The sequence below is a fragment of the Theobroma cacao genome, chromosome 3, assembly GCF_000208745.1.
Source record: "Theobroma cacao cultivar B97-61/B2 chromosome 3, Criollo_cocoa_genome_V2, whole genome shotgun sequence".
Classification (NCBI taxonomy): Eukaryota; Viridiplantae; Streptophyta; class Magnoliopsida; order Malvales; family Malvaceae; genus Theobroma; species Theobroma cacao.
This window is the reverse complement of record NC_030852.1, coordinates 1,251,440-1,279,300: the sequence shown is the minus strand read 5'-3', so window position 1 is coordinate 1,279,300 and position 27,861 is coordinate 1,251,440. Positions and strand designations below refer to the sequence as shown.

The window sequence follows — 27,861 nt, the reverse complement described above, 5'->3', positions numbered from 1 at the left end:
TTCTTTCTTCTTCAGCTCTTTTTCCCTTTTCCTCCGATCTGAAAAACCCCATACGTTGCTTTCACAGCCCCGTCGATCTCCCATCTTTCCTCCAATCACTTCTCGCGATCTCACGAAACCCGTGACCTTTCGATCTCTTTCTCTTTCTCTCTCTATCCTTTTTTTTTTAATTTTTTTATAAATTAAGGACACAGCTGTTTCTGATTTTTTTCCTCTCTCTAGGGTTTCCTTAAGGAACCAACTCCCTTACTATTCCATCTTGTCTCAGGCAAGTTATTCCCTTGTTTTAGATTCTATTTAATAATTTCTGGAGTTTGTGTTTGTTTCCCGAGAAATAATCATGGGATAGATATGAAAATAGTCCAGAATGATAATAAGAGAGAAACTATGGTTTTCCATATTTGTGCGGTGTCTGATTTAAGTTTCTTTTAATCGGGGAGGATGACTTGATCTTCGGGGGGAACAAAAATAACTGGAAGGCTTTTTCTTTTTTTGAACTTTCCTTTTTAGGTCTTAAATAATTTGTTTTGCGTTTTATTTTGAATGGAGATACTTTGATTGCGTGTAGTATTTTTTTTCTTCATTTCTTTTTTTATATCTTTTAATTTTTTGGGGTATAATAGGAAAGAAGTAAAGAAGTTTTCTGCTAATAGGTAGAGTAGAAACGGATGTAAGGGGAGTGTCAGCGAGTAGCTACTAGTGATGGTGAAGAAGGTTGTGGTTTCGAGTAGTGAAGAAGCAGTTTATGAGACAAGTAGAGTGTTGAGAAATCGGGGTTTTTCCATGTCTATGAAAGGGTGGACGGAGTTGAATTATGAACGTTGAGAGGGGTGAGATATATGACGACATGGTTATGTTTTAGCAGTGAAGAGAATGGAAAGTTACTGGACATGGGTTTACCCTAAGTCTGTGTTTGGGGGTGTAGGTGTATGCTGGCTCACTTGGAAAATGGAATATTGCAAGGAAAGAGAAACAATAACTAATCCAGTATAAGTGGGAGAGCATTTTCCCTACTCAACAGGAGCTTGAAAATGTTGGATATTAGGTTTCTTTTGAGTGTTACTAATAAAGCAGAGAGGTTAGGGCAAAGATAGGAGCAAAATCATCGGTATTATATTCAGTTTTGGATGGGTGAAAGATTATATACTTTGGTGGATTCAGTTGAAATATTTTACTTTACATGCTGAGTTAAAATTTTGGAAATGGCCATTGAAGAGAACTTGGATAGACTTTTGATGCATAACATATTTGTGAGCGGCACAAGGAGTTTAAGAGTAAGGTTTAATTTTCGACCATCAGGTCTTGAGGTTTGAGGTGTTTGCTTGGCCATAAACCTTACATTTCTGAGAATCTGTTTGTTAACTTTGTTAATTTTGTTTCTTGTGAAGAGTATGTTGTGCTACTAGTGGAGCTTGTAGCTTAATTGGTAATTTGCTTTCATTCCTGCTGATAGGATTAAGAATGTTGGAAAATAGGTTATAAAAGTTTGTATTTGAGTCATGAATACATGGTAATGTCCTACTTATGACACCTCTGTGGTATTTTTGAGAGAAGAATTAGAGATAAGTGATACAGTTACCTTTTAATTTGATTTGATGCTGCATAAGTAAAAAAAGGAGGTCCAGCTTGGGTACTTGTTTTCCTTTGTAAAATATGGTTTATTGGCATGGATAGTTGTGAAGGCTAGAATGATAATGAAGGAGTAGAATGATAATGAAGGAGTTTTTATGTAATAAGTTGGTTTGTTTCGTTTATTACTACCTCCATGTTTGTAATGTTTCCAAACTATGTTTTCTTTCCTTTTTTGGTTCTTTTTTAACACCTGAAATTCTTATGCTACATTCCATAATAACTGTCATGATATTTCAAACCTGTGAACATATTTTACACAACAATTTACCTACAGTTTATTGTGTTGTATATGTTTTCCAACTTCCATGCATGAAATACCTCATTAAGTGTTGATTGATGTGTTTTTTATGTGCCATTGATTTATGCATGAGTGCTCTGTGGGATCTTGACTATGAATAACTGGATTTCAAGGGATTGGTGATGACTTTCTGCTTGCAAATATTTTAGGTTCCTAGATTAACACTTATGCATTTTGGACTATGGAGATGTGCATACAAGTATTATCTAACTATTGCATATTCTGCTTGTTTACAACATTATATGGTTCTCTTTTTGAAAATTTTTTAACTGATTTCAGAGTGTCCAATTGATGGAGTTTTACTTGTTCTTTGTTGACAGATTTTGTTCAATCTGATTGAATGACCTTGCAACAAAATCTGAATCATGACATCAAGTATGCTCTCTGGAGAACGGAGGTACTTTGGCCCTTAAATCATTGTTCTTTGCCCAGATATTTTTATAATCAACAATGATGCTACCCTTTTAAATCTTGATCATGTATACCCTCCTACTTGGCATCAGAGTGTTGGTATATTGATAGAGACTATTGGAAAATTGAAGCAAAATTTGTCCCCTAGGCTTTTTTTCATGGGCAAACTGGGACACAATCCGGTTCTAACAAATTAAAAATGTTTTTAATCTAATTGTAGAGGGTCTAATTAAGTGATCTTATTTGTGTTCAACTAATTAAAGAAGCTGAGGAAATAATTATGATTATTGTACCTTTGTTGGAAAGCTATCTTAATTTCCTTCATCTTTTGCTTTTGGTGTTGTTAGCTGCATAAGATAGAAAAAAAGGAAGTTGGGCACCTCTTATCTTTTATCTTTCAGTACTTTAAATGCCAAATATAAGTTAAAGTTTTGAGAGGGTTGCTTTTAATGTATTAATACTTTCACATGAGATTGGAGGACAGTCTTTGTGATGTTTTAGAAATGATTTTTAGAATGAACGCAGAATATTTTTGTGAAGGTATCTCCTTTTACCTTTTTGTAGTTTGAAGTAAACTATATTGGGCTCTCCTCCCTTTTCCCAAAGAAAGGGAATTCTTTATTGTTGATGCAATCAGCATCAATTTCTGCATTTCCTGCGTCACTATAGTTGATACTAATGAATGGTTTGGAGATTATGTGTTGTAATGTGAATTGCTTTCTATATAAAGATGCTAATGTTTCTGCAGATGGGCTTCTGCAAGACGAAGTGGCATGACTGTTTTGGGAAAAGTTGCTGTTCCAAAACCAATAAACTTACCCAGCCAAAGGTACTTATTTCCATTTCACATTTACTTTTTTTTGTCAAGGTTGAGGATATTGAGGTCCTTGTGTTCTTTTCTTTAAACCCTTCTGCCTTTCTTTCTGTTGTTTCAAGGTTAGAAAATCATGGCCTGGACCCTAATGTGGAAATAGTTCCCAAGTGAGTAGCATCATATCTAAATTTCCTGTTTTTATTTTCCTCCCCTAGTATGATTACTAGGCATTTGAGAAAAATCTTTCTGTAGGTTCAATTTGTTTGGATGTTATGAATGCTTACCAGTAGCTTGGATTGTTCTATATGTATAGGGGCACGCTTAGTTGGGGCAGTAAATCATCTTCTTCATCAAATGCATGGGGCTCCTCAACATTGTCTCCAAATGCTGATGGTGGTAGCAGTTCACCTGGCCATCTTAGTGCCTGCCCTTCCTCTGGTGGAAGTGGCACCCGACCTTCAACTGCAGGTAGTGACAGAGCACATGAACCTGCTAATGCATGGGGTTCAAATTCTAGACCATCATCAGCTTCTGGGGCATTGGCTTCAAATCAGACATCACTTACATCTTTGCGTCCTCGCAGTGCAGAAACAAGACCTGGTAGCTCTCAATTATCCCGGTTTGCTGAACCTGTGCCTGAGAATTCAGGGGCATGGGGTGCAGCTGGGACGGCAGAAAAGTTGGTATGGTCAAGTTGTTAATGACTTTATTGTTCAATAATGATATATTAACAGAAGTTGTTTATGAGGAAAATTTCGGCTTATTGCTATTATATATTTGCTTCAGTTCATAATCAGTTCTTTAATAATAGGCTAAAGGTTCAATTTAATCAATTTTGATTTGGATATGTGAACACAACTACTCCACTGTCCAAACACATCTTTTTATATTTGGTTATGATTTTCCCAGCTTGATACAACATAACTTTGTCATTATATGATGTTGAGAGGTTCTTGCTACATGGTTTGTTGGAATGGCTTAAGGTGTTTTATGAGATTATGAGGGTTGAGATGGACTAAGGTTGAGATTGTTTCAATATTTTAGGGCTTTGACTGACATGAATTACCCAGATTGTTTCTACTGCTTCCAAGTTTTCCATCTATGGAATTGTATGTTATTAGTCGCTCTTGCTGTTTGCTTTATTATGTCTAAATGTGCGAGTTACCATTGTCCTTTGCAGGGAATGACATCATCCAAGAATGATGGCTTTTCTCTCACTTCTGGAGACTTTCCTACTCTTGGGTCTGAGAAAGATACCTCCGGAAAGAATGCTGAGTTGCAAGGTTTCTTGCTTTCTTATTTTGTTAGTAATTTCCTAAGTGTAAATTTATCCTTGTGGTTTAAAGTTTGGTTGTCTTTCAAAATGGTGCTTGAGCAGTTATTATATGTGTTTGTTCTGTTCTGAAGTGAGCTTTTCTTCTTGAGAAAACTTGCTGCATCAAATTTGAACTTCCAGGTTCAAATATTTGTAGCTTAATCTCTTGTATGGCATGAAGTATATATCGAAAAGTAGATTTTTTTATGACATCTTTTTATTATGGAACTGATTTCATCTCATGTTGGATCTAACAAGGTAATATGAAAGTGTGCTGAGACGGTTGTTATATTTGTAATTGGGGGAGTTTTTTGGATGACATTTCCTGCCCCCCTGTCCAGGCTGGTAGTGAAGTTAGTTATTAGTTATGTCTTTTGTACTTTGGTGGAGTCAAGATAGGATAAATTACAGGATATTTAATTTATGTCCTTTAGTGGGCTATTCTATACAGTTCCTTTACAGCTTGAGTAACTTTGATTGCAGAGCATGGTTCTCAAAGTCGTCCTGGCTCATCCTCTGGAGTTGCACCACCGAAAGAGAGGCCTGGAACTTCTATTGTTGGTTTGTGTGCAACTTTCTATTCCCATCTTATTTGGCATCAACTTTTGTCATACTTGATTTTAGCACTCTGATAAGATTAGAATGTTTTTGCATGTTTTTCTTTTCTTTATTGCAGTTGACATTTCTGTTAATGCAAATGTAAAGACTGGAAATACAAATTCCTGGAGAAGAGATAATCCTCCATACACTGAAGATGGAGTCCGGCCAAGCATGGAGAAGTGGCATGCAGATCCTCAGGGATCCCATCCATACCCTAATACTGGTATTCCGCCTCAGCATTATGATGCTTGGCGTGGCCCACCAATAAACAATCATCCAGGTGGTGTTTGGTATAGAGGACCTCCAGGAGGGCCTCCATATGGGCCACCAGTTGCTCCTGGTGGCTTTCCTATGGAACCATTTCCTTATTATCGACCTCAGATTCCAGGTGCTGCTCTTGCTAATCCACAGCCAGTTCCTCCTCCAGGAGCAGGACCAATGGGACCTCACCCTAAAAATGGAGATATGTACAGAGGCCCTATGCCTGATGCTTTTGTCCGCCCAGGTATGCCAATTAGGCCTCCTTTTTACCCTGGTCCTGTGGCCTATGAGGGCTACTATGGTCCTCCCATGGGGTATTGTAATTCAAATGAACGAGATATACCATTTATGGGAATACCAGCCGGCCCTGCTGCCCACAACAGATATCCAAGTCAAAATGCTCCTGATCCTGGTGGTTCCCATGCCAGACCCAGCGTCTATGGTCCCCCAGGAAAAACATTGGCTGCAGAGCATGCGGAATCTGGCCATCCTCATGAAACACGAGGACCGTACAAGGTTCTTCTGAAGCAGCATGATGGTTGGGAAGGAAAAGATGAGGAGCACAGGTGGGAGGATAATGCAACAGCAGGTCTGGAGAAGAGTGATCAACGGAGAACAGCAGCATGGGAAAATGACGGGAAAGCAAATCAGAAAAAGGAGGAAGTGAGTATAAGGACAGTTGTTGAAGAAGCTTCCTTTCAGATTACTGACCACCATGGAGGAGATTCTATCTTGGGCAAATTAAAGTCATCTGAAGGCATGGAAAATGCAAAGGCATATGATGACATTTCAGTAAAGGAAGTGGCACATCCAGAAGTCCCGGCTGCCACAAAAGATGCCAGTTTGATTCAGAAAATAGAGGGTTTAAATGCAAAGGCTCGGGCCTCTGATGGACGCCATGAGTCTATATCTGGTAGCAATAGGGAGGAGCAGAAAAATAAATCACAAGTAGTTAATGCAAAGGCTAAGCACTTTGCAAATGAAGTTGCAAGTGGTTCTTGTGCTGTATTTCCTGATAAAATGCCTGCTTCTGGAATGACTGAACCTACCTGTAATGAAGTAGCTGTTTCTGATGGAGATAAGAGCCTTGATCTGCCAGCAGTTGGTGGGGCAGGCATCAACAGGTTACTCTTTTCTAGCTGCTTTTATTTGATAATTGTGTCTCTGTTGTTTTCTACGTTGAAGAAAATACTTACATACAGATTTACAGGAGATCTACCCATAGTATTCGTGGTAGAACTGATCATCGAGGCAGGGGAAGATTCAATCCTCAAGATGCTGATGGATGGCGAAAGAAACCTCTATTTACAGACTCATCAAATGTAAAACCTACCAAAGATTCTGAAAATCCTTCTAATGTGAATATTCAAGACTCTATGTCATTGGAGGCTTCAGAGAAGTCTGGGTTGTATCCTCAAGTAAGAGATGAGGGAGAGTCCATGCCACCTGTATATGATCCAAGTGATAGCCAAGCACAGGTAATTTTCTTTTAATATATGCCTGGTTGTTTTCTACACCTGAAAATGTAATATGTATTTGAACATTTTTCAGCGTGCCATGATGAGGGAACTGGCGAAGCAGCGTGTTAAACAACGACAAAAAGAAGAGGAAGAGAGGGCTAGAGACCAGAAGGCTAAGGCTCTTGCTAAATTGGAAGAGTTGAACAGGCGTACACAAACAGCTGAAGGTTTTACTCAGAAGTTGGAATCTGTTCCTGATAGTGTTGTCCAGAGTAAGCAAGAAGATTCCCAAACTCTCGCTGAAGAAACTATCCTTGCTAGCAGATCTGAAGCAACAAGCTTAGCTTCAGTTTCTAACCCAACTGTAGTTGCACTTGTTAGTCAAAGTAACACTGGTGGAGTTGAAAAGCCCACTGTTTTTTCCAATCAACAACCTCCGGTGTCAACAAAGAATGTCCATAAGACAACTGCAGATATGCATAACCAGTCTTTGCCCTTGCAGCAGAGAGTCAGTAATGCTGATGCTGCTCTCCATAATCTCTCACAGGTTAGTGATAGCAGCACATCAAAGCAGAAGCGTGTGGGCTATAGAAAAAGGGATAATAGCTCATTGGATAAGAGTTCCAGTGAGAAATCTATTTCTACAAGTACAACTGAATTGCCAAAAGTTCATAGTGATGCAGCAGTTGATGTTGGTCCATCTGCTGAGGCTGTCGCAAATGAATTTACCTCAGGCTCTGAGACTATTTCCACACAAAATGTTGTGAATGAGCCGCCAGTACACCAGAGAAGGAAAAATAACAGGAGTGGCAAGAATAAGCACAAAATGGAGGAGACATCATCTGTGGTTCTTTTACCATCTGGAATTTCAAAGGAATCAAATCTTACTGGTACTTTTGTTGAGAGTTTGAAGCCAAAGTCTTCTGAATGTGAGTTGGATCCTAGCTTAGTTCAGTCTTTGACTGATTCAAAGGATGGAAATCGGTCTTCAGAGCAGGACTCAGCTTTACTTAATGAAGAAGTCTACGGCCGGGTGAATAATCAGTGGAAATCTCAGCATTCACGCAGGATGCCACGAAATCCACAAGCTCATAGATCAGCAGTCCATAGCAGTGATGCTGTTGTCTGGGCACCTGTGCGGTCACATAACAAAGCTGAGGCTTTTGAAGAAGTCAGCCACAAATTGGTGGTTGAGTCTGTTGCTCCACAGGTGAAGAATGATGCTCAAGTGCAGAACAATCCAAGAAACAAGAGGGCAGAGATGGAAAGGTATATCCCAAAGCCTGTTGCCAAAGAAATGGCTCAGCAAGTGATCAGTCAACAACCAGTGGCTCCTTCAGACAATCAGACTGCATCAGATGAGACTGTGGTAAGAGCAGATACTGGGTCTCTTGGAGTTGAATGTTCTCAACCTATGGGCTCAGCCATGGGGAAGGTAGGGAACTCCACAGAGTTGAGGAATGATGGGAGGCAGAGTAGGCAGGGAAGAGGGCATGGTTCTTGGCGCCAACGGGCCTCAGCTGAAGCAACTTTGCAAGGCCAAGATGGACAATATTCCAACTCTAGTAAAAATACTCTGAAATCAACTGAGCATAATCAACACCAGAAGCTTGATTCAAGCCCAGTGAAAGAACAGCCCAAGTATGATGAATGTAATACATCTGATGGCTGGAACATTCCTGAAAATCCCGATTCTGCTGCACCACCAGTAGTTCCTGTTGTAAGAGATCAAGGATTGACAGGCAGAGGAAAGCGACATGGCTTCAAGGGAAACAAAGGTGGGGGAAACAATTATGATTTTGATCACAAGAAAATTAATAATGGTGAAGCTGAAAAATTTAATAGACAATCTTCAATCCTTGAGATGGGTCAGTCAGATTTGCCTGCTACTTCAAAAGAAACTCGTGCTGTTGGGGAGCGATCAACATCTCATTGGCAACCCAAATCTTCAGCCATCAATCAAAGAGGAAGCAGGCCTGATCGTGATCAAAATGTTGGGGCTGAAATTGGTTGGGCCAACAAGAAGGATTCTACTCCTCAAGGTAGGGTGTCAATTCCACCTCAACCAGACAAAGAAACCAGTGAAGGTATGACTCAGCCTCTTAAAGATCTGTATATCTCTGAAAAAGGAAATGTTGAAGAAGCACATAATGGTGGGTATCACGATTCTAAGAGGGAAAGGAAGGTAGCTTCACTTAAAGGACGCCCACACTCCCCAAACCAAGGTCCTGGTCTTCCAGTTGAAGCGCCTCAATCAAATGTGGATGCTAGGACTGAGCAACGCACAACATCAGGGTTCCGCAAAAATGGAAACCAAAATACCCGTTATGGCAGAGGGCATGAATCTCGTGGTGAATGGGGCTCATCTGGTCAAGAAATCAAGCAGCATAACCCACCTGCAAACCGTGATTGGCAGAGGCACAATTCACATTATGAGTACCAGCCAGTTGGACCCCAAAATAATAGTAGACCAAGTAATCCTGAAGGAGCAAAAGATGGCTCTCATGGTACAGGTGCAAGGTTCAGGGAGAGGGGTCAGAGTCACTCAAGGCGTGGTGGGGGAAACTTCCATGGACGGCAAAGTGGCAGTGTTAGAGTAGATGGTGGTTATGAATAGTGAGGAGGAAATTCAGGATGGGGCTTTTTTTTTTTACTTGGTCAAATACCTCCCCGCCATCAACAGAAGTGGTTTGGTCCCTTAAACATTTTTCAGGTATACTAGCTTAGGCAGCATTTATCAGTTGTAAATAAATATTAGAATCAAATCATTTCTGAACTGATTGTATGTATGCATTGAGCAGGGCTAGGAGAAAAAGCAGATGGTGCCTAGGCAAAAAGATAGTATCAACTTGATCAGAGGTACTGAAAATGCGGTTTATTTCATTCGTATTTTTCCAAAGTGTAATTTGGTCACAGTTTGTATGCTGTTGGAACCTTTGGGCACATTTCTTTCAGCCTTGTATTTGGAATGAAGTAGTGAAGAAGAAGTTTTATAGTCTCCCACTTCATTTTCATATATATATATATATGTGTGTGTGTGTGTGTGTGTGTGTGTGTGTTGTGTGTGTGTATGTGCATATATATATATATATATATATATATATGTCAGCTCCCTGTTGTTGCCTTATTAAGTTAAAGTTGCATTTCCTTATATGGTGAAAGGCTTCCAATTTCCCAACTTTAATGCACTGTGAATGCACAGTATGTATACATTATCGGTGCCTAGATAATACTTATTTAAAAGTTTGGAATCTAAATAGTAAAAAATGAAAAAGAAATTTTAATAAAAAAAATTTGGACAGGCTTTCAGAAAGGAAATATTTTAAAATTACAATTTTAGAATGCATTAAATGAATAAAAAAAGAGATAAAAAATAAATCTTTTATCTAAAAAAATGGATAACAACAAGAAGTTTTCGAAAGAAAAATTATGAAAAATATGTGTCCTAAAAATTTTTAAAAAATTAATCTAAGGGGAAAGAAGAAAAGCCCAATTTCATGCGATTGCCGGCCCAGAAAAGGAGCCCATGTCAAATCAAGCCCAAACTATTCTTTTCTTTTGCCTTCTTAAAATATAAAATATTAACCGCCTTGCTTTCTATTTTTACTTGTTTACCTTTTACCGTTTCCGTTTTGTGGCCTAACTTAACTATTTTTTTTTTTAAATTATAAAAAAGGAGTCTCTGCCCCCCCTATAAAAACCCTAATTCATAGCTTAAAAGACTTCTTTCTCTCGTCATTCTATCTATCCATAACATTTCAAGAGAAATTCAAGAATAAAACCAATTTCTTTTTTTTTTTTAAATTATTACTATCTTTATCTTTTATCAATTAATCTTTCAGCAAAAAGAAGAAAAGAAAAAAGAAAAAGCAAATTTTCATTTCGAAGCTGTGGAGGAGAGGAGCTTCAAGATTTCAATTCATGTCTGAGGTTAGTTCTCTTATCTTCTTCTTCTTCCCTTTATTCTCTGCTTTTTGTTTTTTCTTTTTAATTTTTAAAAACGTTAAATGGGTTTTGCTTAAAAGGAAAAAAGAAGAAGAAGAAAAAAAAGAAATTGGGTTCTTTTTCTTACTTCAATTTCCTTGAATTAAGAACGAATTTACTTAAAAGTTGTTAGTATTAGCTTGAACCCCTGTTTGGAAGCTGAGAAAATATAGGGAAAGAAATGTGGAATTTTTTGCTGATAATTTGGAATAATAAAAAATTTAATCTAGCTTTTGTTCTTCTTTTGCAAAACAAAATTGAAGTTAATGGAATTCTCTTTGATTTCCTGTAACTCAACTCAGTATGAATTTTTTTGGTCGAACTCTTGTCCTTTTATTTTAGTGTAAATATTCATTGTTTGTTTTATATTAGAAATTTTGGGGCAATACATTGAGAACTTTAGATTATGCTGGTGTAAATTTGATTGCTGTAAATAGGACAAGATGGAATTTGTTACCTGTACCATTTCTGGCTATCGGAGGTATAGTTCTATCTAGGGGGTCAGTTAGGGTCCCTTTTTTTGGGTTTTGGGAGTGCTCTCTTTCACATCGTTGTTTCCTGCTGTCTACATGAGTTGAAGGCTTCCAATCTATTTTGATGCTACATGTATTAATTGTGTGCATTTCATTTGTTTAGGCCTTGTTGAATAAATGCTCGGGTGCTTAAGGTGGAGGTTGAGACAATGGTGTTGGTGACCCATCAATTGCAGGTATTCTAAGAGAACTTTTGACTACAACTGGTAGACTAGGATTCATGGATCATGAAATTTAGATAAAGTTCCATAGAAACCAAGAGCTTGATGGCTGAGTTAGAAAGTCCCCACCTGGCTTCCTGGGCAAATAGGTTAATCCATGCACTGTCCTATGAGAGATAATATTCTGTTGTGGAAGCTCTTATATGTACTGCTTTGAGGATTTTTTATTTATTGAGGAAGAGTCTCATTTCTTGTCATCTACTAGTATTGATATCTCAGCTTTCTTTTTATATTTATATGAAAGTTTGTTAGTGTGTGTGCCATTTTTTATTGCATTAGCATTTCCTTCAAGGTCATTTTTATTGCATTTCAGGGTTCCTATGTAGCATTTCCTTCAAGGCCTTTACCATGGAGCAAAGGATTGGCATTAAGGCGACATGTAGTTACACTTCATATGCTTGGGAGGAGAGAGAGGGGCATATCATTAAAGCACAATGTTTGTTTAAGGTAATCAACATCTCCCTTATGAGTATTATATTACAACTTATTTTGGTTAGGCAATGATTACAGAATTCCCTGTTGTTAGCTTGTTTCTTAGTATACTGGTTGATTTAATCAACTCTCTGGGCGTACTTGGAAGTGCTGACCTTGAAAGGGCTAAATGATTTTAATTTAGCTTTTTGAATTTTATCTGAGTAAAAAAAATCAATATTGCTTATTCTTACCACATTTGTTCAACTCATTTTATGAACCACAAGCACATGTTGATTTAATTCATTGCTTAATCAACATGATTTTAGGGTGATGTGGTGTGAGATTGTAGATGTGGAGAATTGTTTCTTGCCTCTGATTACTGATAACAATTCATGCCTCAGCATTCTTATTTGTTTTCCCTTACATTTGAGGGTGGGAAAGAATGTTTTTTTTTTTGCATGATGTGCTTATAGAGCAGTCGCAAATGTTGTCTTTGATCTTTGTATGGAAATGCTTGAGGGTGCTATTCTACTACTATTCCATCCATAAATAATTTTTGGTTGTGAAACCAAAGTAATTTGTTCCCATCTCACATTTTTATTCATTAATCATAACTGTGGAAAAGTGGTGGCTGGGAAGAGCTTTTTCATTTCGCACAGGATGTGAACTCTTTTGTCTTTTCTACTTTACATAGTTATTGTTTTTATGTCACCTTTTCCACTCCTGTTCTCCTTTCATTTTCTTCAAATACTTCCGTTTTAATTTTATGTAATCTTGAACGTATAAATTCAGATGGCTTATTTTTGCAGTACAGGGGCTCCTTGTACTCGTGGATTGAAAGCCAAGAATATTAGAATTTCAGCCTTCAAAGGCAGTGCCCAGAGTAATGAATCAGGTGGCAGAGCAAATGATGCAAGTGTTCCCAAGAATTCTATTAAAGTTGCTTATGTTCCAAAAGACGGTGAAGAGACCACGATAGAATCTTCAAAGGCTCATAATGGTCAACTTGCCTATGCCTCGGAAACAAGTGAGACCATTGTGGGATCCCCTGCTATTCAGAAATTATTCAAGAAATGGATAATGATATTGCGCTCACAATCCCCAAGTCAAGTGATGGATGAAGCTCTTGGAGAAGGACTACCTCCAAGGGCCACATCAGAAACTCAAGTTGGCACCCAAAGCAATAGACAAAGCGAGTTTCTAAAGATAGTTTGGAGCCATTTCTGGAGTATGGATGCTACGATTAAAATACCCTTATTGATATTGTAAGTATAGTTGTTTATGCCAGCCATTGTGTATTTTTCTGTACCCTATTGGAGATTTTCTCGCAATATGCATGCTTTATTAGGTATTTTTGATATTGGTGATATCAAATTGATCATAGGTGCACCATGTGTCTTTCCTAGAAAACCAAAGAGTCCACATCTTGATTTATGGACTTTTGACTTTGCTCAGATCAACTTGCTAAGCTAGCTGGTTTGGTGGTTCTGATTTTGTTCTTGCTAACCAATTATAGTGCTCCTCTTTCTAGCCTCTGGATGATTAGTAGCAGCTCTATGCTTATTGATGTCATATATTATGCTGGTCAAAATTGTAACGTTGAATCGTTTGAATTCTTAGTTTATGATTAATAGTTTTTTTCAGTAAAATTGGTCAATTATTGGACTTGCCCTATGTCCTAATTTTACTTTGCATGCCATCCTGACTCAGCCACAGTATATTGTCAAGGTATCTTGTGTGAAAAAAGGGGGAAGGGGGTTGAAACTGAGACAACCTATTGTCCTATCAGAGCAGCTTTTTTGCTTTCTTCATAATCCATAATAATATGAATAGAAATTTATTATAATTTATAGATGAAATGCTTTGTATATATGTGTCGATTGCTAACAATTGCTATGCTGTATGTGCAGCGTTCCATGGTACCTGGCTGTCAGTTTGATTTATGGGGCTGAAGTTTCAAAGGAGTTGACTCCTCTATGGGTATTTGGGCCTCTGATTGTTGCTCTTTACATCAAGATACTTAGAGGCTTGTGTGCGCTCTATGTTTTCTGCTTCAAACAGACGGTTCAGATAATTAGGAACTTACCTACTTACTACCTCCTGGCCTATAATTATATTGCACGTGGAAAGCTCAAGGAAGATGTACGAGCTCGTTTCTGGCAACCTGTGGTAGACTTGAAGAACTTGGACTACAAGGAGCTATCCAGAAGAAAGATGAAAGATTTCCAAGAGTGGGCGATGGAGAAGTACCTGGACTTTGTGGAATCAATATGGCCATATTATTGCAGAACCATCCGGTTCCTAAAGAGAGCGAATCTCATTTAGATTTGGAGATTCTGATCTGAGGAAAGTCTTAGGTGAGGATAAAGGAGTGGATTTAGAGTTTGCGATTAAAATGTTTCAAAGGTTGAAAATTTTGGAACAGAGGTAGCAAACCCCATTTTGTACTGGGGTGATTCTTAATATCTTGGAGTTGAAAAGGGATTGAAACTGTCAGATTTATGTAATTTTTGTAATGAAATGATTTTATTCTTACCCGAAGCAGTAGCTGTTTCTTTCATTTCTTTTCTTCTCCTCCATTATGTATTCTACTGTGTTAGCTGTTGGAGTGCTGTTAATGGATGGTTCAGCCCTTCTTAAAAATCAGTTTAGCTTTACATTCTTTACCAAAATCTTCATTCTTTTTCCTGTAAGCTATGCACCAGATTCAGGGTGCAACAAACAAAATTTTCACAACAATTGTTGCTTCTAATTAACTAGGTTTAATCGCATTTATGAATCTGAAGAAGAGTTTCCTGAATATGGTAATCTAATCCTATCAGAATGAATTGGCAGAAAGGGCAAAGGAAGGAAATGAAAACAAAGAAAAAGAGGAAAAGACCAGAGAGGAAAAAAATCTGGTTGAGTTGAAGTGAAGGGTGAGAGGTCCATGTAAGAGTAGGACGCAGGATTGTCCAAAATTGGACCGCTGTTTTAAGCCCAACGAACGAATAACGATAGATACATACATATAAAGTATCAATAAGGGAAGAAAGGAAGCAAGCAAAGCCGCTCTCTTTTTCTCTTCACTCCTCCCTCGAACTTCCAAAAAGAAAAATTCCCATTTCCTCAGTTTCTCCAAATTCCCTCTCTTTCTGAACAAATTTTCTGGCATGGGTCTTCTTAAATTCCCTTCAATTCATTTGGGTAGTCTTCCGAATCCACTAACAGCGGCCGCTTGACTCTCTCATAGACACTGCTCTCTTCCTCTTCCTTTTACCTCTACTGCTCTGCAATATATATTTGTTTATGGCTTTTAGGTGTGGTTCAGGTTCTGCTTCTGCTTCATTTACTTACGTGGCTTCTTCCCTTTCTTCTCCTTTTCATTTTGGGGTATGTTCTTTCTTCGCTTTGGTTACCCACCAAGGGAAAAGCTTCGCTTTTTAGTAGTTTTTTTTCCCCTTATTAAATATATTTATTTTTACTAACATTATCTAGTCATGTTCAAGAGTATATGTAGAGTGTAAATAATGGTTTTATTTTGAGCTAATGATTCTTGTTATCGGTGGGTTGCTCTGGTTTTAAAGTAGTGTATGTTTATGCTGCCTGCTAATTGTTCTTGAGATATTTTATCAGCATTAGATATTCGTTGATAAAATCATTTTAAACACCTTGGTTCAACTGGGATTTCTTTACATTTTTTGAAGCTTGGTCAACTATGTTAGGAGTTGGCAAGAAGCATGAAGAATAAGTGATTCACTTAATTGTAAGGTTCATTTGATTGTAAGAGAATGATGCAGTACTGTTAACAGACCTTGATGGGTTAAGATCGTATTATGTATATCCTTTGAAGGGATTGTTAAATCTGTTTCCATTATTGACAAAAAGTGCAAGCTTGAGTTCATATGGACCAATGTGAATAAGGCCAAGCATTCAGTAAATTAGAAATGATTAGAGATATGTGTGATCGACTGTGTGTGTTGCATATTAGTTGATATTCCGACCTGAATAGTATGCAACAACTCTCCGATTTTCTTTCCTAACTTCTTTTTAATGTTAAAATGGGAAATATAAAATGGAATTTTTAATTGCTGAGATAAAATGTCGGAAATTGCTTTGGAATTATTTTAGTCTAAACTCATGCTCTGTGAATTTTGAATATTAGCCTAAACTCATTCTCTGTAAAAACTAGTAATTGTTTACTACGATCTGCACAATGAATTCTACCATTATCTGTCAGAGACTTTCTATTTAAAGTGGTTAGTATCATATGTTTTTCGCCTAATTTGTTAGATTTGACATCCTGCAATTCCATTTTGGGCTTATCTGAAATTTTTCAAAGATTTCTCCTAGTTATCTTATCCACTTTTATATCTCTTGTGTTTTCCTATCCAGCTGAGCTTATTAAGAAGACCATATAATGACCAGCGAGATAGGACTGAGCAGCTTAGAAATGTTAAAGGTAGCTTCTGTAACTTGTTGCATGACATATGAATCTCTAAAATTTTTTTTAAGATTTGGACTTTAATCATCCCCAAGACCCTCGAAGGACTTCGTTTTAAGGTGTAACTGGGCCTAATTGCCCTTGAAGCAGTTTGTGAGATGCTTCAGTTATAGTCATTTTGGGCCCCTAGATTTTAGCTGACTAGATGGCTACAAGTTTGTATTCTCCTCCATAGTAAATTTTAGAAGACCAATGAATCTGGTACATTAGCAATGATTTTGAAATTTGACTGGTGTGATGAGCATTTACTTTATGTCACTTCTTACATGTAGTGCTGAAGTTGAAGGGGTTTCAAAGGAGACAAAATTTACCTTTTGCTATATTCAGAGAACAATCACAGTACATTGAGATCAAATCTGATGATTCAGAGCAGTTAAGTGACCATCCTGGTCCTGAAGATATCTCTGTTGCTGGCTTGTCATCTATATCTTTTGAGGGCACTGAAGGAAAACCAGGTTTTATTTCATTTTACAATCGGCCATACAAAAGAGATGATGAAGTCATTCCTACCGTGCAGAGGAATGAGAGCAGCTTGCTATGGTTTATTGGTCCTGCTGTCCTTGTGGCCTCTTTCATTTTCCCCTCGCTGTATTTACGCAGAATACTTTCCACCATATTTGAAGACTCCTTGCTAACAGGTGACTGCAATTTCCTATACTGAGACTTCCTCTTTCCCCCATCCCTCCTCTTTTGTGCTTCTTCTTTTCATCTGGACATTCATTTGACACTAAGCACCTTAAGAAATCAAGTGAACTAAATGAAACATGCAGCTACATTAAAGAAGGATAAGAAAAGTAACGAGGATATCAGAGGATGTGGGGCTGATTTTCTTGTTATTTTGACATCCTCTTTCCATATAGGTGTATTTTTGTGTTTATTAATAGTGATCATAACCTGAGAAAATGAGGGGAAAATGTAAATGGTGAAGAGCAACCATACATAGGAACCTTTTAGGAAAAATGTTAGTTTGTTGAGATCAATGGAGGTGTTTGAACTTGGTGGTTGCAGTGGCCCTCTTGTTGTTCAACGGCAATTAGTGTGTTAATTATAGCACAACAAATTTAATATATTCGGCAGATATTGGACAAATAATGGAAAAATTGACAATTTTAAGAAAATAACAGATGATGTACTCAGAAGAGAGTGTACACTAAAATGAGTCTGTAGTGACGTATTGCTATGGCAGTTACTCTACTTGATGTCTATGATATGTTAAACTGGATTATTTGTTCTCTTTGTTTTGCTGTTGTAAGAGATAAATTTGATCCTTCTCTAAATAGCCTTGTGTTCTGTGTCTGCAGATTTTCTCATATTGTTCTTCACAGAAGCACTCTTCTACTGTGGGGTTGCCATTTTTCTTCTGCTAATTGACCATCAAAGGAGGCCTATTGGGCCAGATTCTGCAGCTGAAACCTGGGCCCCTCACTTGGGTCAACGAATCTCTTCTGTTGCCACCCTTGTACTTAGTCTTATAATTCCTATGGTAACAATGGGTTTAGTCTGGCCCTGGACTGGTCCAGCAGCATCCGCTACTCTAGCTCCTTACCTGGTTGGTATCGTTGTCCAGTTTGCCTTTGAACAGTATGCAAGATATCTGAAGTCACCTTCATGGCCTGTCATCCCAATAATCTTTCAAGTAAGGGCAGTTATGGCTTATTTTATGACTACCTTTCTTTGAGCGTCAATTTTAAGTGGAGAGGAGCAATAATTTTAACAGTTAAATTATTTTGCGTTTCGTGTTCCTTTATCTTCACATGTGCATCACAACATGTTTTTCCTTACGAGTTTATATGTTTCTTTTTGTGATTTAATATGTTTTGGATATTCTTAGCTGACTTTTCTGACAAATTGAAACATATTCTTATGCTTTAACAGGTTTATAGATTGCACCAACTGAATAGAGCAGCACAACTAGTGACAGCCCTGTCATTCACTGTGAGAGGTGCTGAAATGACTACACACAACTTGGCAATAAACAACTCTTTGGGAACACTTTTGAATGTCCTCCAGTGCCTAGGAGTTATCTGCATTTGGTCCCTCTCAAGTTTCCTCATGAGGTTCTATCCTTCCACCACCAGGATAACGTAGTGGGGAATGAATCTCATGTTATGGTTGGTAAATTATGATTACATGTTATTGAGTAGAAGACTGCATTCGATCTTGTTTCGAGTACTTACATATACATTGGGCCTAGCATATATTGTTTGGTTCTGCTCTGCTGGGAATTTGGAAATTGAGGATTTTGAAATCATCCTACTTGAAGCCTATCAAAAAGGTTGTTGCAGGATCTTGAAACAGAGGTTCTCTGCGCTGAAGACAGCAAAAGTAGTTATTATTTCTTGCTGTTAGTTCAAAGTTGCATTTGCCAGGACCTAACCTGACCTTACAATCAGAACAGTGGAAAGCATTTGGTTTTCAACTCATTTATAAACATGAGTCGCAGCTCTGTATATTGATATTTTTCTCTTATAGATATAATCCATATCTGGCAAATAAACTTTGAAGGGCAATATAGAGTTATCAAAGCAGTGCTACACTGCTAATTGAGATTTAATTGGCCAACATTTCAATGAAATTTTGTTATGTTGAAATCTCAGTCGGATGTACTGTTTATTGAATGGAAAATTTGTCTGCTGTTGCCTGTGAAAGTTGTTTAACTCATGTTGTGCAGGTAATCTATTGCTCCGGGCGCTTGTTTCTGGTTTTTGATCTGATTAGTTCTCTGACCAAGTAGGCAGAGCCCCTATTCTCTTCTTATTTTGTTTTGTTAGGGCATTGCCGCATCAGAAAAGAATTGGGTGTCAAACCAGGATGGCTAACCTGAAGATGAAAATAGGCTTCTATCTAGCCCCAAGACAATTTTTCAGGTTGGGGAAGCACTATTTTCCTAATTCCATGCCCTTAAAAGTCATCCCTTAAAGATCGAAGTTTCATAAGGTGATTCTCTTATGATTGAGGAGCAGAAAAAGCTACCTAGAATAAATCAAAACAATTTCTAATTGTTTAATCTGTTGGTCATCTTCTCCCTATTTGCCTATAAATGTTCCTTCTAACTTTTAAACAAAAGATATTCCTTCCCTTTTACCCCTTTGGGTTGGGTGCGGTGGAGGGGAGTCTTATTTAATAATTATTATTTTCAACATAATCATTGAATACTTTACCTTCTCCCTTCTGATTATCTGTATGAACTCAGGAGTAGGTAGCACCTCAACAACATTCCATATCTAAAGCAAACGATTGGGAAAAAAGCTGAGATCTGGTTGACAATGGAATATGTCTCATAAACAAATTGTAGGTCAAAGAAATTCTAAGATGAATAATTTATTTAGATGATAGGCTTTCTCCTTGTCAAAAGGGAATTGTCATTCTTGCATCATGGTCTCTATTGTTTGAATATGATGTATAAGAAGAAAGAAAAACAAACATATTTTAAGCATGCTGACTCATGAGTGTGACTATTTGAACCTGTTTTTCCACATATTTCCTTGGTGGGTTACACCCGGAGAAGGTTCACAGCAGAGCCATGACAATGAAAAGGGTCACTGGAGATTTGCTTCATAGTAAAGCAAAAGTTAAAAGGGAGCCCTTGGGTAACAACTAAATGGTCCAGGTTGGTAAGTAGTAAATTGTTCTCTTGTCTGCGCTTGTCGATGGGACAAAACATGTTGGATTTCCAACCCATGTTGGTTGCCTATTGCTTGAATACTGAGAAACTAAGCAAAGTGAGAATCTAAAAGCTAAAACTGGAAGTCTGGCATGCACAGATATCTATCAGGAACACAGTTGGTGCACTTGTTTGTCCTGTGTGTTTTGTTACTTTTTGAGCAGAATCCTTTTTATCCAGTTAGGTGTTGGTCATTAGAATCCTTTCAATTTGATGAAGTAATTCTCTTTCGATTTAATAAAACCTATCCCAGCCAATGGAAACATTTCTTGGGTGTATAACACCAAACCTGCACATGCCTTGGTCCCCATCTTGGTTTGAATAATGATCAATGAAGCCTGTCTCTACTGTAAAATTCATTATGGTTGTTATTCTGGTTTGTTTTCTTCTTGTATTCAAGTTGGTATTTGGTGGTTTAGGTGACGAGCAGGGAGACTCATATCTGAAGTCTAGATAATACAGAATAAAGTCATAGCAGACAAAAAAAAAAAGTCAGAGAGAGAATAAAAATGAGAAAGGTATGAAGAAACATAGTACAGAATACTTGCATTCAGATGAAGCTTTATTCAACCAAAGACGACAAGCTAATCCGAGCCATTCAATCAGCCATGATAGTGTGCATTTACATGTTCGCGTTGAAACAACTCGGATCCAAACATCAATAATTTTTTAAATTTAAATCACTTAATTTTCAAAAGATTAAATTCAAATTTTTAGTGGTGATCGACTAGATTTTCTTGATAATTATATTCACATTCTATGTGGAATGGGTTCCCTGTGTTTGTTTGATGATTGAAATCATCTCACTTGCCAGGCCAACTGGTCCATTCAGGTTGCACGCTTATGGTCCTTTATGCTACTTTGGATCATCCTATAACTTTCAGCAGCATAATGGTTTTATACCAATTTAGCTGACAATAGTTCAAAAGCCAAATTGACTGTGTCTCCAAGCCTCTCCAGATAGTCAAAACTTAATCTTTTGGAACGTTTCCAAAGCACCCTTATAATGTTTTTCTTGATATGCTGTGAGAATTATTGTTTGTCTTAGCATGAATCCGATCTGTACCAGACAAGTAGAGGCTAGGGAGAGGCCCACTTCTTTGAGTTTTTCTGCTAGGCACTTTTTCCTTCTTCAACATACCCATCACTGCATCTTATCTCCATGTATTGTATTCTTGTACGATTCCCTTTCTCACAGGCTACTAAAACATGCTTCAAGATTCCATAATTGTCTCCAGAGGAAAAAGAGAGAAACCCCACTATAACTTTTTGGCAAAATTTGAAAAGGTTAAAAGAGAGGGCTGTCTTCTAAGATAATTTTGTGGCTGGAGCTTAATTACTATTTTATTGATGGGAAGGCTTAATTACTGTTTCATACTTTATTATTATAACGTTCGTGTTCAAATTGATTAGGCACTAGGCAGACCTACTTCAATAAGTATTTAAACCTCCAGGCTTTGATCTTCCAAACTCTTTAACCCTCTGTGATCTTTCATTGAAATTCCCTCCTTGTATGTCTGTTCCTTCTCTTGCCTACTGTTTGCCACCTTGATTCAGTTGAACTTTTCTTGCTTGTTCTGGCCTTTGAAACATGCAATCAAGCTCCAACAGTTGCACTACTGGAGCCACAGAATCTGGTATCTGATACTTTTTGGTTTGGAAATGAACTTGGTCACCATTTGAAATGGATTGCATTCGAATGTCCCATTTTGTTTTGTTCTTTACGGTCCTGAGTGCTGTTCTGGCGGTCACTTTTGGAGATAGTTCAACAGATTCCTACTGGCTTCACAGAATCAAATCAAAGCTAGTTGATCCTGCAGGGGTTCTTGAGAGCTGGCCTCCCACAGCTCATGTATGCAGCTGGAATGGCCTGAGATGTTCAGATGATGAAGCTTATGTCATTGGCTTGAACCTATCTGCTTCAAGATTGTCAGGTTCCTTACCGCCTGAGTTTTGGAACCTCAGTTCTCTTCAAACACTTGACTTGTCTCTGAATTTTCTCACTGGCTCAATTCCCCCTGAGATTGGACAGCTTCAAAATCTAAGAACACTGCTCCTATATTCAAATAGTCTCTCTGGTAAAATCCCTCCAGAGATAGGCCTTTTGAAGAAGCTGCAAGTTCTTAGAATAGGAGATAACATGTTGGCTGGTCAAATCCCACCAAATATTGGCAACTTGACTGAGTTGAGAGTGCTGGGTCTTGCGTATTGCCAATTAAATGGAAGTATTCCTGCAGAGATTGGTAACTTGAAGAATCTGATATCTCTTGATTTGCAGCAGAACAGTCTCAGTGGCCTCATTCCAACAGAGATTCATGGCTGTGACGAGCTTCAAAATTTTGCAGCATCAAACAACAAGCTTGATGGAGAAATCCCTGCTTCAATCGGGAAGCTTCAATCGCTGCAAATTTTGAACTTGGCCAATAACAGCCTTTCTGGATTGATTCCTACTGAGCTAAGTCATCTTTCCAATTTGCAGTACTTGAATTTGCTTGGAAATAGGCTGAATGGCGAAATTCCTTCAGAGCTAAACCATTTGGTTCAGCTCCAGAAGCTTGACTTGTCCAGTAATAACCTATCAGGGAGCATAAACCTGTTTAATATCCAATTGCAGAATCTTGAAGTTCTAGTTTTGGCTGACAATGCTTTCACCGGTAGCATTCCAAGCAACTTTTGCCTTAAGAATTCAAATTTGCAACAACTTTTTCTAGCTCAAAATAAGCTCTCTGGAGGGTTCCCCTTGGAGCTGCTGAACTGCTCCTTACTCCAACAACTAGATCTTTCCAACAACAACTTTGAAGGAGAGTTACCACCTAGCTTTGACAAATTACAGAACCTCACAGATCTCCTGCTCAATAATAACAGCTTCAGTGGAAGTCTTCCTCCTGGAATCGGAAACATTAGTAACTTGGAAAATCTTTATCTCTTTGACAACATGATCACAGGTTCAATTCCAGTGGAGATCGGTAAGCTGCAGAGGCTGAGCACCATCTACCTGTATGATAACCAGATGTCTGGAAGTATACCAATGGAGTTAACAAATTGTACAAGCTTAGCTGCTATTGATTTCTTTGGGAACCACTTCAGCGGTTCCATTCCGGAAACTATTGGAAAGCTCAAAAATCTAGTTTTGCTTCAATTGAGGCAGAATGACTTGTCAGGTCCAATTCCACCAAGTTTGGGCTACTGCAAAAGGCTGCAGCAGTTGGCTTTAGCTGATAATAAACTGTCAGGGGTTTTGCCACCAACATTCAGATTCCTTTCTGAATTGAGCACTGTTACACTTTACAACAACTCTTTTGAAGGTCCTTTACCTGAATCACTCTCCTATCTAAAGAACCTCAAAATAATCAATTTTTCTCACAATAAGTTTAGTGGCACCATCTTTCCCCTCACAGTTTCCAATTCTTTGACTGCCTTGGATTTAACAAACAACAGCTTCTCAGGTAGCATTCCTTCGACGCTAGCCATTTCGAAAAATCTAACCCGTCTCCGCCTGGCAACCAATCTTCTCACTGGCAACATTCCTTCAGAGTTAGGCCAACTCACAAAGCTCGCTTTTCTCGATTTATCCTTCAACCATCTAACAGGAGAAGTGCCATCCCAACTCTCTAGCTGTCAAAAACTTCAGCACCTTCTGCTTAATAATAACCAATTCACAGGCAAAATGCCCAATTGGTTGGGGAGCCTACAGGAACTCGGGGAGCTACATCTTTCTTCCAATAATTTCCATGGACCGGTTCCTGCTGAGCTTGGAAACTGCTCAAGATTACTAAAGCTTTCTCTTGATACCAACAATCTCTCCGGTGAGATCCCACAGGAGATTGGGGAACTCACTTCTCTCAATGTCCTAAATCTGCAAAGAAACAATCTCTCAGGTTCCATTCCTCCAACTATCCAGCAATGCAAGAAGCTCTATGAGCTAAGACTTTCAGAAAACTTCTTCACAGGCTCAATACCATCTGAGCTAGGTAGGCTAACTGAACTACAAGTGATCTTGGATTTGAGCAGAAATCTTTTGTCTGGTGAGATTCCATCATCTCTTGGAAACCTTTTGAAGCTGGAAAGGTTGAATCTCTCTTTCAACCGACTTCAAGGAGAAGTTCCCTCTTCACTTGGAAAGCTGACCAGCCTCGACATGCTAAACCTTTCAAATAATCATCTCCAGGGAGAACTTCCTTCTACCTTTTCAGGATTCCCACTTGGTTCTTTCTCGGGTAATGACAAGCTCTGCGGCCCACCATTATCATCGTGCATGGATTCAGCGGGTCATGAAAAGAACAAACTGTCCAACACTGCAGTTATTTGTATTATAGTGGCCATTGTTTTCACTTCTACAGTTATATGTTTGGTGCTGATTTACATCATGTTAAGAATCTGGTGCAACTGGAGAAAAGTTTCGATTTCCAATTCAGAAGGAGCCGGGATTGAACAAAAAAGAGAAGAAGAGAAATGGGTGTATGGAGATGAGAAGAAAAGGAAAGGGGAGTACTGGAGAGTGAATTCCATGGCATTGGTTCCTTCACAGAAGGAGCACATCTCTTCATCATGCATTTTTCACGTTAAAATGGATACTCAAAACCATGGAAAATAACTTGGTATAGAGAGATATTGTTATTTCATGCTTCAAATCTTGTCAGCTTTTCATTGTAATTTGTACAATTCTGTCTCTCTTTTACTCTCTATTTTTTCAGTCAAAAATTTACTTGATGCATGTGTTGTAATGGGTTCAAAGCTCACAAAATTCAGTGTGTACAGAAACTTCATCTTTACTCTTCCAGAGGCCACAGATCAGACTCTTGAATTCCTAACATTTGTTCATAGCAGCAAATTTAGACATTTTCTCTTATCTATTCAAAAGGTTCTGATGCTCTCATTCTCATGAAGGGTTGTAGGCTTGGCTTCAATTATAATATTGGGAGTTCAAGTTGAGAGGATTTGGACTTAACCCTTGCATCAATTATCATATGACCTCATTATATATCTATTACGTGGATAGAAAATATCGTTGCTTTTGGATCTCTTAACTATTAATTTTTCATTAATAGTTAATTTCCTTCGATACAAAATGATTTAGATAAAGAATAAAATTTTTATCGAGTAAAAGTCAAATAATTTACTAATTATTATATTATTTAAATCTAGAAATTTTGATAAAAAAAAATGTGCGTGACAACTTGAGAAAACAGACTAAAACTCTCCATTGAAATGAAACATATAAGTCAAATGCAATTTAGAAATTTGCAATCCAAGCAATTGATTAGCCATTGTATTCTCCGAATTTGGACAGGAGCAAGCACCCATGATTCCCTGATAGAAAAGGAGGAGATCAAAGTAAAACTTATTCTTTTGATTATAAGAGCAGCAGTTACTGTTGCTACATGGAAAACAATGTCCTTTTCACAAGCCCAAGCTGCCGCCACAATGTCATCCACTCAAACTCTGGAGTCTGGATCCAATGTAAGAAATGGAGGGACTGCCTTATCCAAGTTCCAAATTCTTGTCTGTGAGAATCTCCAAATAGTTACTTAAAATGAAATCAGCCTATGTAAGCCTGAGTTTACCATTCATAGACTTTTCATTTTATACCTGAATGAAGATAATAAATTTACCAATTATATAAGTAATAGAACATAGTATTTTTCGTGATAAACACAAAAAAATGAAATAAAATAGATTTTCTGTCTAATATAAAAATATATACATGGAGGAGTTGTAACACGTACCAATTTACTGCCAATGTTTAGACCTAAAACCTTTTGTCCACAATATTGCAAATACTACTTTTTCCAACCCATTGTAACGATGGGCCTCTTGAGTAAAGACCAACAACCATTTAGGGAGCTCATTATCATCACCCAAAATTGACAGCCCCAGGCATTTTTAGTGGTGGAGATCATTTTAGTTTTAAGTTTATATCAAGCAAATTTTTGAGGAAATTATGAAAAATAATTCTCTTTATAAGCTCAATTTAAAAATATCTTTTATTATAATTTTGATTATTTTTAGTTAATTTTTGACATGATTTAATAATATTACTCTTTAAACAATTTCAGACAAATTAAAATAATTTTGGTTTTCTCTATTTCGCCATTTAGATAAAATTTTCAAAATTGAATCTTGAATTTTCTCTTTTACCAAATACTGTCTAGTTTACAATTTAGCTCTTTCTCACTATCCCAAAAAGTAAAGATGATATTAAGGTCTATGTTTTAGATTCTTGGATTTATTAGTTTATTCATATAATTTCAAAGTTGATGGGTTTAAATTAAAATACTGTATGATTTTGACAACTTAAACCTGACTTCGAGTAGACAAACCAATTAGTTATTAGGTATTGCATTATTGGTTTTTAAACATTGTGTAATTGATTTTTAAGTATAGTGAGACTAATTTTTAGGTAATGCTTAAGTCACACAATGCTTAAAAACTAATCATGCAATGTCTTACGAACTAGTCATACAATGTCATATCAACCAGTTACTCAATATTTAAAAATCAATCACGTAATACTTAAAAATTAGTAACGTAATACTTAAAAACTAATCACACAACGCCCAAAAATCGATTATGTAATGTCTAAAAACTGCTAAAATTACTGAATTCTATTTAACAAAATTAACAACTTCAAATAACATATCATATTCCATTTAACAACATAATCAATAAAAAAATACTCAAAATACTTAAAGGTTTTTCTTCATGTATCAAAAGCCACTCCAAAATACTTAAAAATGCTCAAAACGCTCAAAATTTTTTCTTTATGTATCAAAAACTACTCTAAAATACTCAAGATATTTAAAAGGTTTTTCTTTTTGGTAAGAAATACTTCATAGATAAATAATATGATTTGACGAGAAAAGCTAAAAGGAAATAAGTCGGTTTGAAGTGTAGATTTAAACATATGAATTAATTTTATTAAAGGTAATTTTTTATAAAATTAATTTCTCTTAATTAAAAATAATTAAAATTATAAAAGGACTATTTCAAAAACACCTTATGTACAAGAGATATTTTTGAAAAGGACCCTAAATTTTTTGGTCTACATACAAAGATTTGCACATTTCAATCTTTACCCAAATCTTCATTCCATTTGCTTGTCATCCTAGCAGTTTGTGACCATTTTTAAACAACATTTTTGCTTCTAAACAACAAACAACAATACCCTTCTGACTAATTGCTATTAATTCACTTGTTGAATAGAAAGTTTCTTGTGTATAGGGATAGGGGTGTTTTTTGGAGTATCCTGTTCTTACCAAAGCTATTGTCTGGCTTCTGTTCATGCTGATTTTTTGGGCTTGAGATGTTTTTTTGTAAGTGAGAGTTGTTTTTTTATAGAGAGTAGGATGATATCTTTGGAGAGGATTTTGAAATATCATTTTCGAATTAAAAACTAACAGGATAAAATCATCTTATTCTGGAAATAATTGTTCTCATTGATGAATATATTTTAATTTTTTTAATAAATTCAATTGGTGAATAGATAAATCCAACATTTTTGCATTTTTCCATTTCTTGGTGGATTCTCTTCCAATACTAGTTTTTAAGGTAATTAAGCACAATGAATCCTCTTCTTTAATGCAAAACACATGGAAAAATTGCCCTTTGCCCCCACCATCAATTATTTTAATCCTCTTACCGAAAATAGATGCATTCCTTTGAATATTCCTTCCCGGCAAGGCACCAACAATAAAGGGTTTTCTTATTTTCTTCTTTGTGGTACATTAAAACAGGTCAAACAAGAGAAGAAAATTGAAATATTTTTTAGAAG

The 27,861-nt window shown here is 37.2% G+C and overlaps 4 protein-coding genes across 5 annotated transcripts; all 4 read left to right on the top strand.

Moving 5' to 3' along the window:
• On the top strand, nucleotides 1-9,790 carry LOC18603968 (protein MODIFIER OF SNC1 1). The gene is made up of 11 exons (XM_018117867.1): nucleotides 1-268; nucleotides 2,251-2,327; nucleotides 3,090-3,170; nucleotides 3,278-3,322; nucleotides 3,469-3,838; nucleotides 4,336-4,438; nucleotides 4,954-5,031; nucleotides 5,147-6,455; nucleotides 6,542-6,809; nucleotides 6,883-9,504; nucleotides 9,593-9,790. Exons 2-10 carry the CDS (start codon nucleotides 2,296-2,298, stop codon nucleotides 9,406-9,408), a joined length of 4,812 nt encoding a protein of 1,603 aa, XP_017973356.1. The 5' UTR covers nucleotides 1-268; nucleotides 2,251-2,295; the 3' UTR covers nucleotides 9,409-9,504; nucleotides 9,593-9,790.
• Nucleotides 10,520-14,561, top strand: LOC18603967. Of its 2 annotated transcripts, XM_007036240.2 has the most exons (5): nucleotides 10,520-10,721; nucleotides 11,412-11,484; nucleotides 11,843-11,976; nucleotides 12,753-13,208; nucleotides 13,854-14,561. In XM_007036240.2, exons 2-5 carry the CDS (start codon nucleotides 11,458-11,460, stop codon nucleotides 14,266-14,268), a joined length of 1,032 nt encoding a protein of 343 aa, XP_007036302.2. In that variant the 5' UTR covers nucleotides 10,520-10,721; nucleotides 11,412-11,457; the 3' UTR covers nucleotides 14,269-14,561. The 2 variants fall into 2 exon arrangements, with proteins under 2 accessions (XP_007036302.2, XP_017973579.1); XM_018118090.1 differs by lacking the exon at nucleotides 11,412-11,484.
• On the top strand, nucleotides 14,850-19,017 carry LOC18603966. The gene is made up of 5 exons (XM_018118088.1): nucleotides 14,850-15,315; nucleotides 16,318-16,384; nucleotides 16,699-17,064; nucleotides 17,728-18,062; nucleotides 18,302-19,017. The coding sequence occupies exons 1-5, from the start codon at nucleotides 15,232-15,234 to the stop codon at nucleotides 18,512-18,514; spliced, it is 1,065 nt and encodes a 354-aa protein (XP_017973577.1). The 5' UTR covers nucleotides 14,850-15,231; the 3' UTR covers nucleotides 18,515-19,017.
• On the top strand, nucleotides 21,418-24,896 carry LOC18603965 (LRR receptor-like serine/threonine-protein kinase GSO1). Its single transcript, XM_018118200.1, has one exon. The coding sequence runs from the start codon at nucleotides 21,775-21,777 to the stop codon at nucleotides 24,682-24,684; it is 2,910 nt and encodes a 969-aa protein (XP_017973689.1). The 5' UTR covers nucleotides 21,418-21,774; the 3' UTR covers nucleotides 24,685-24,896.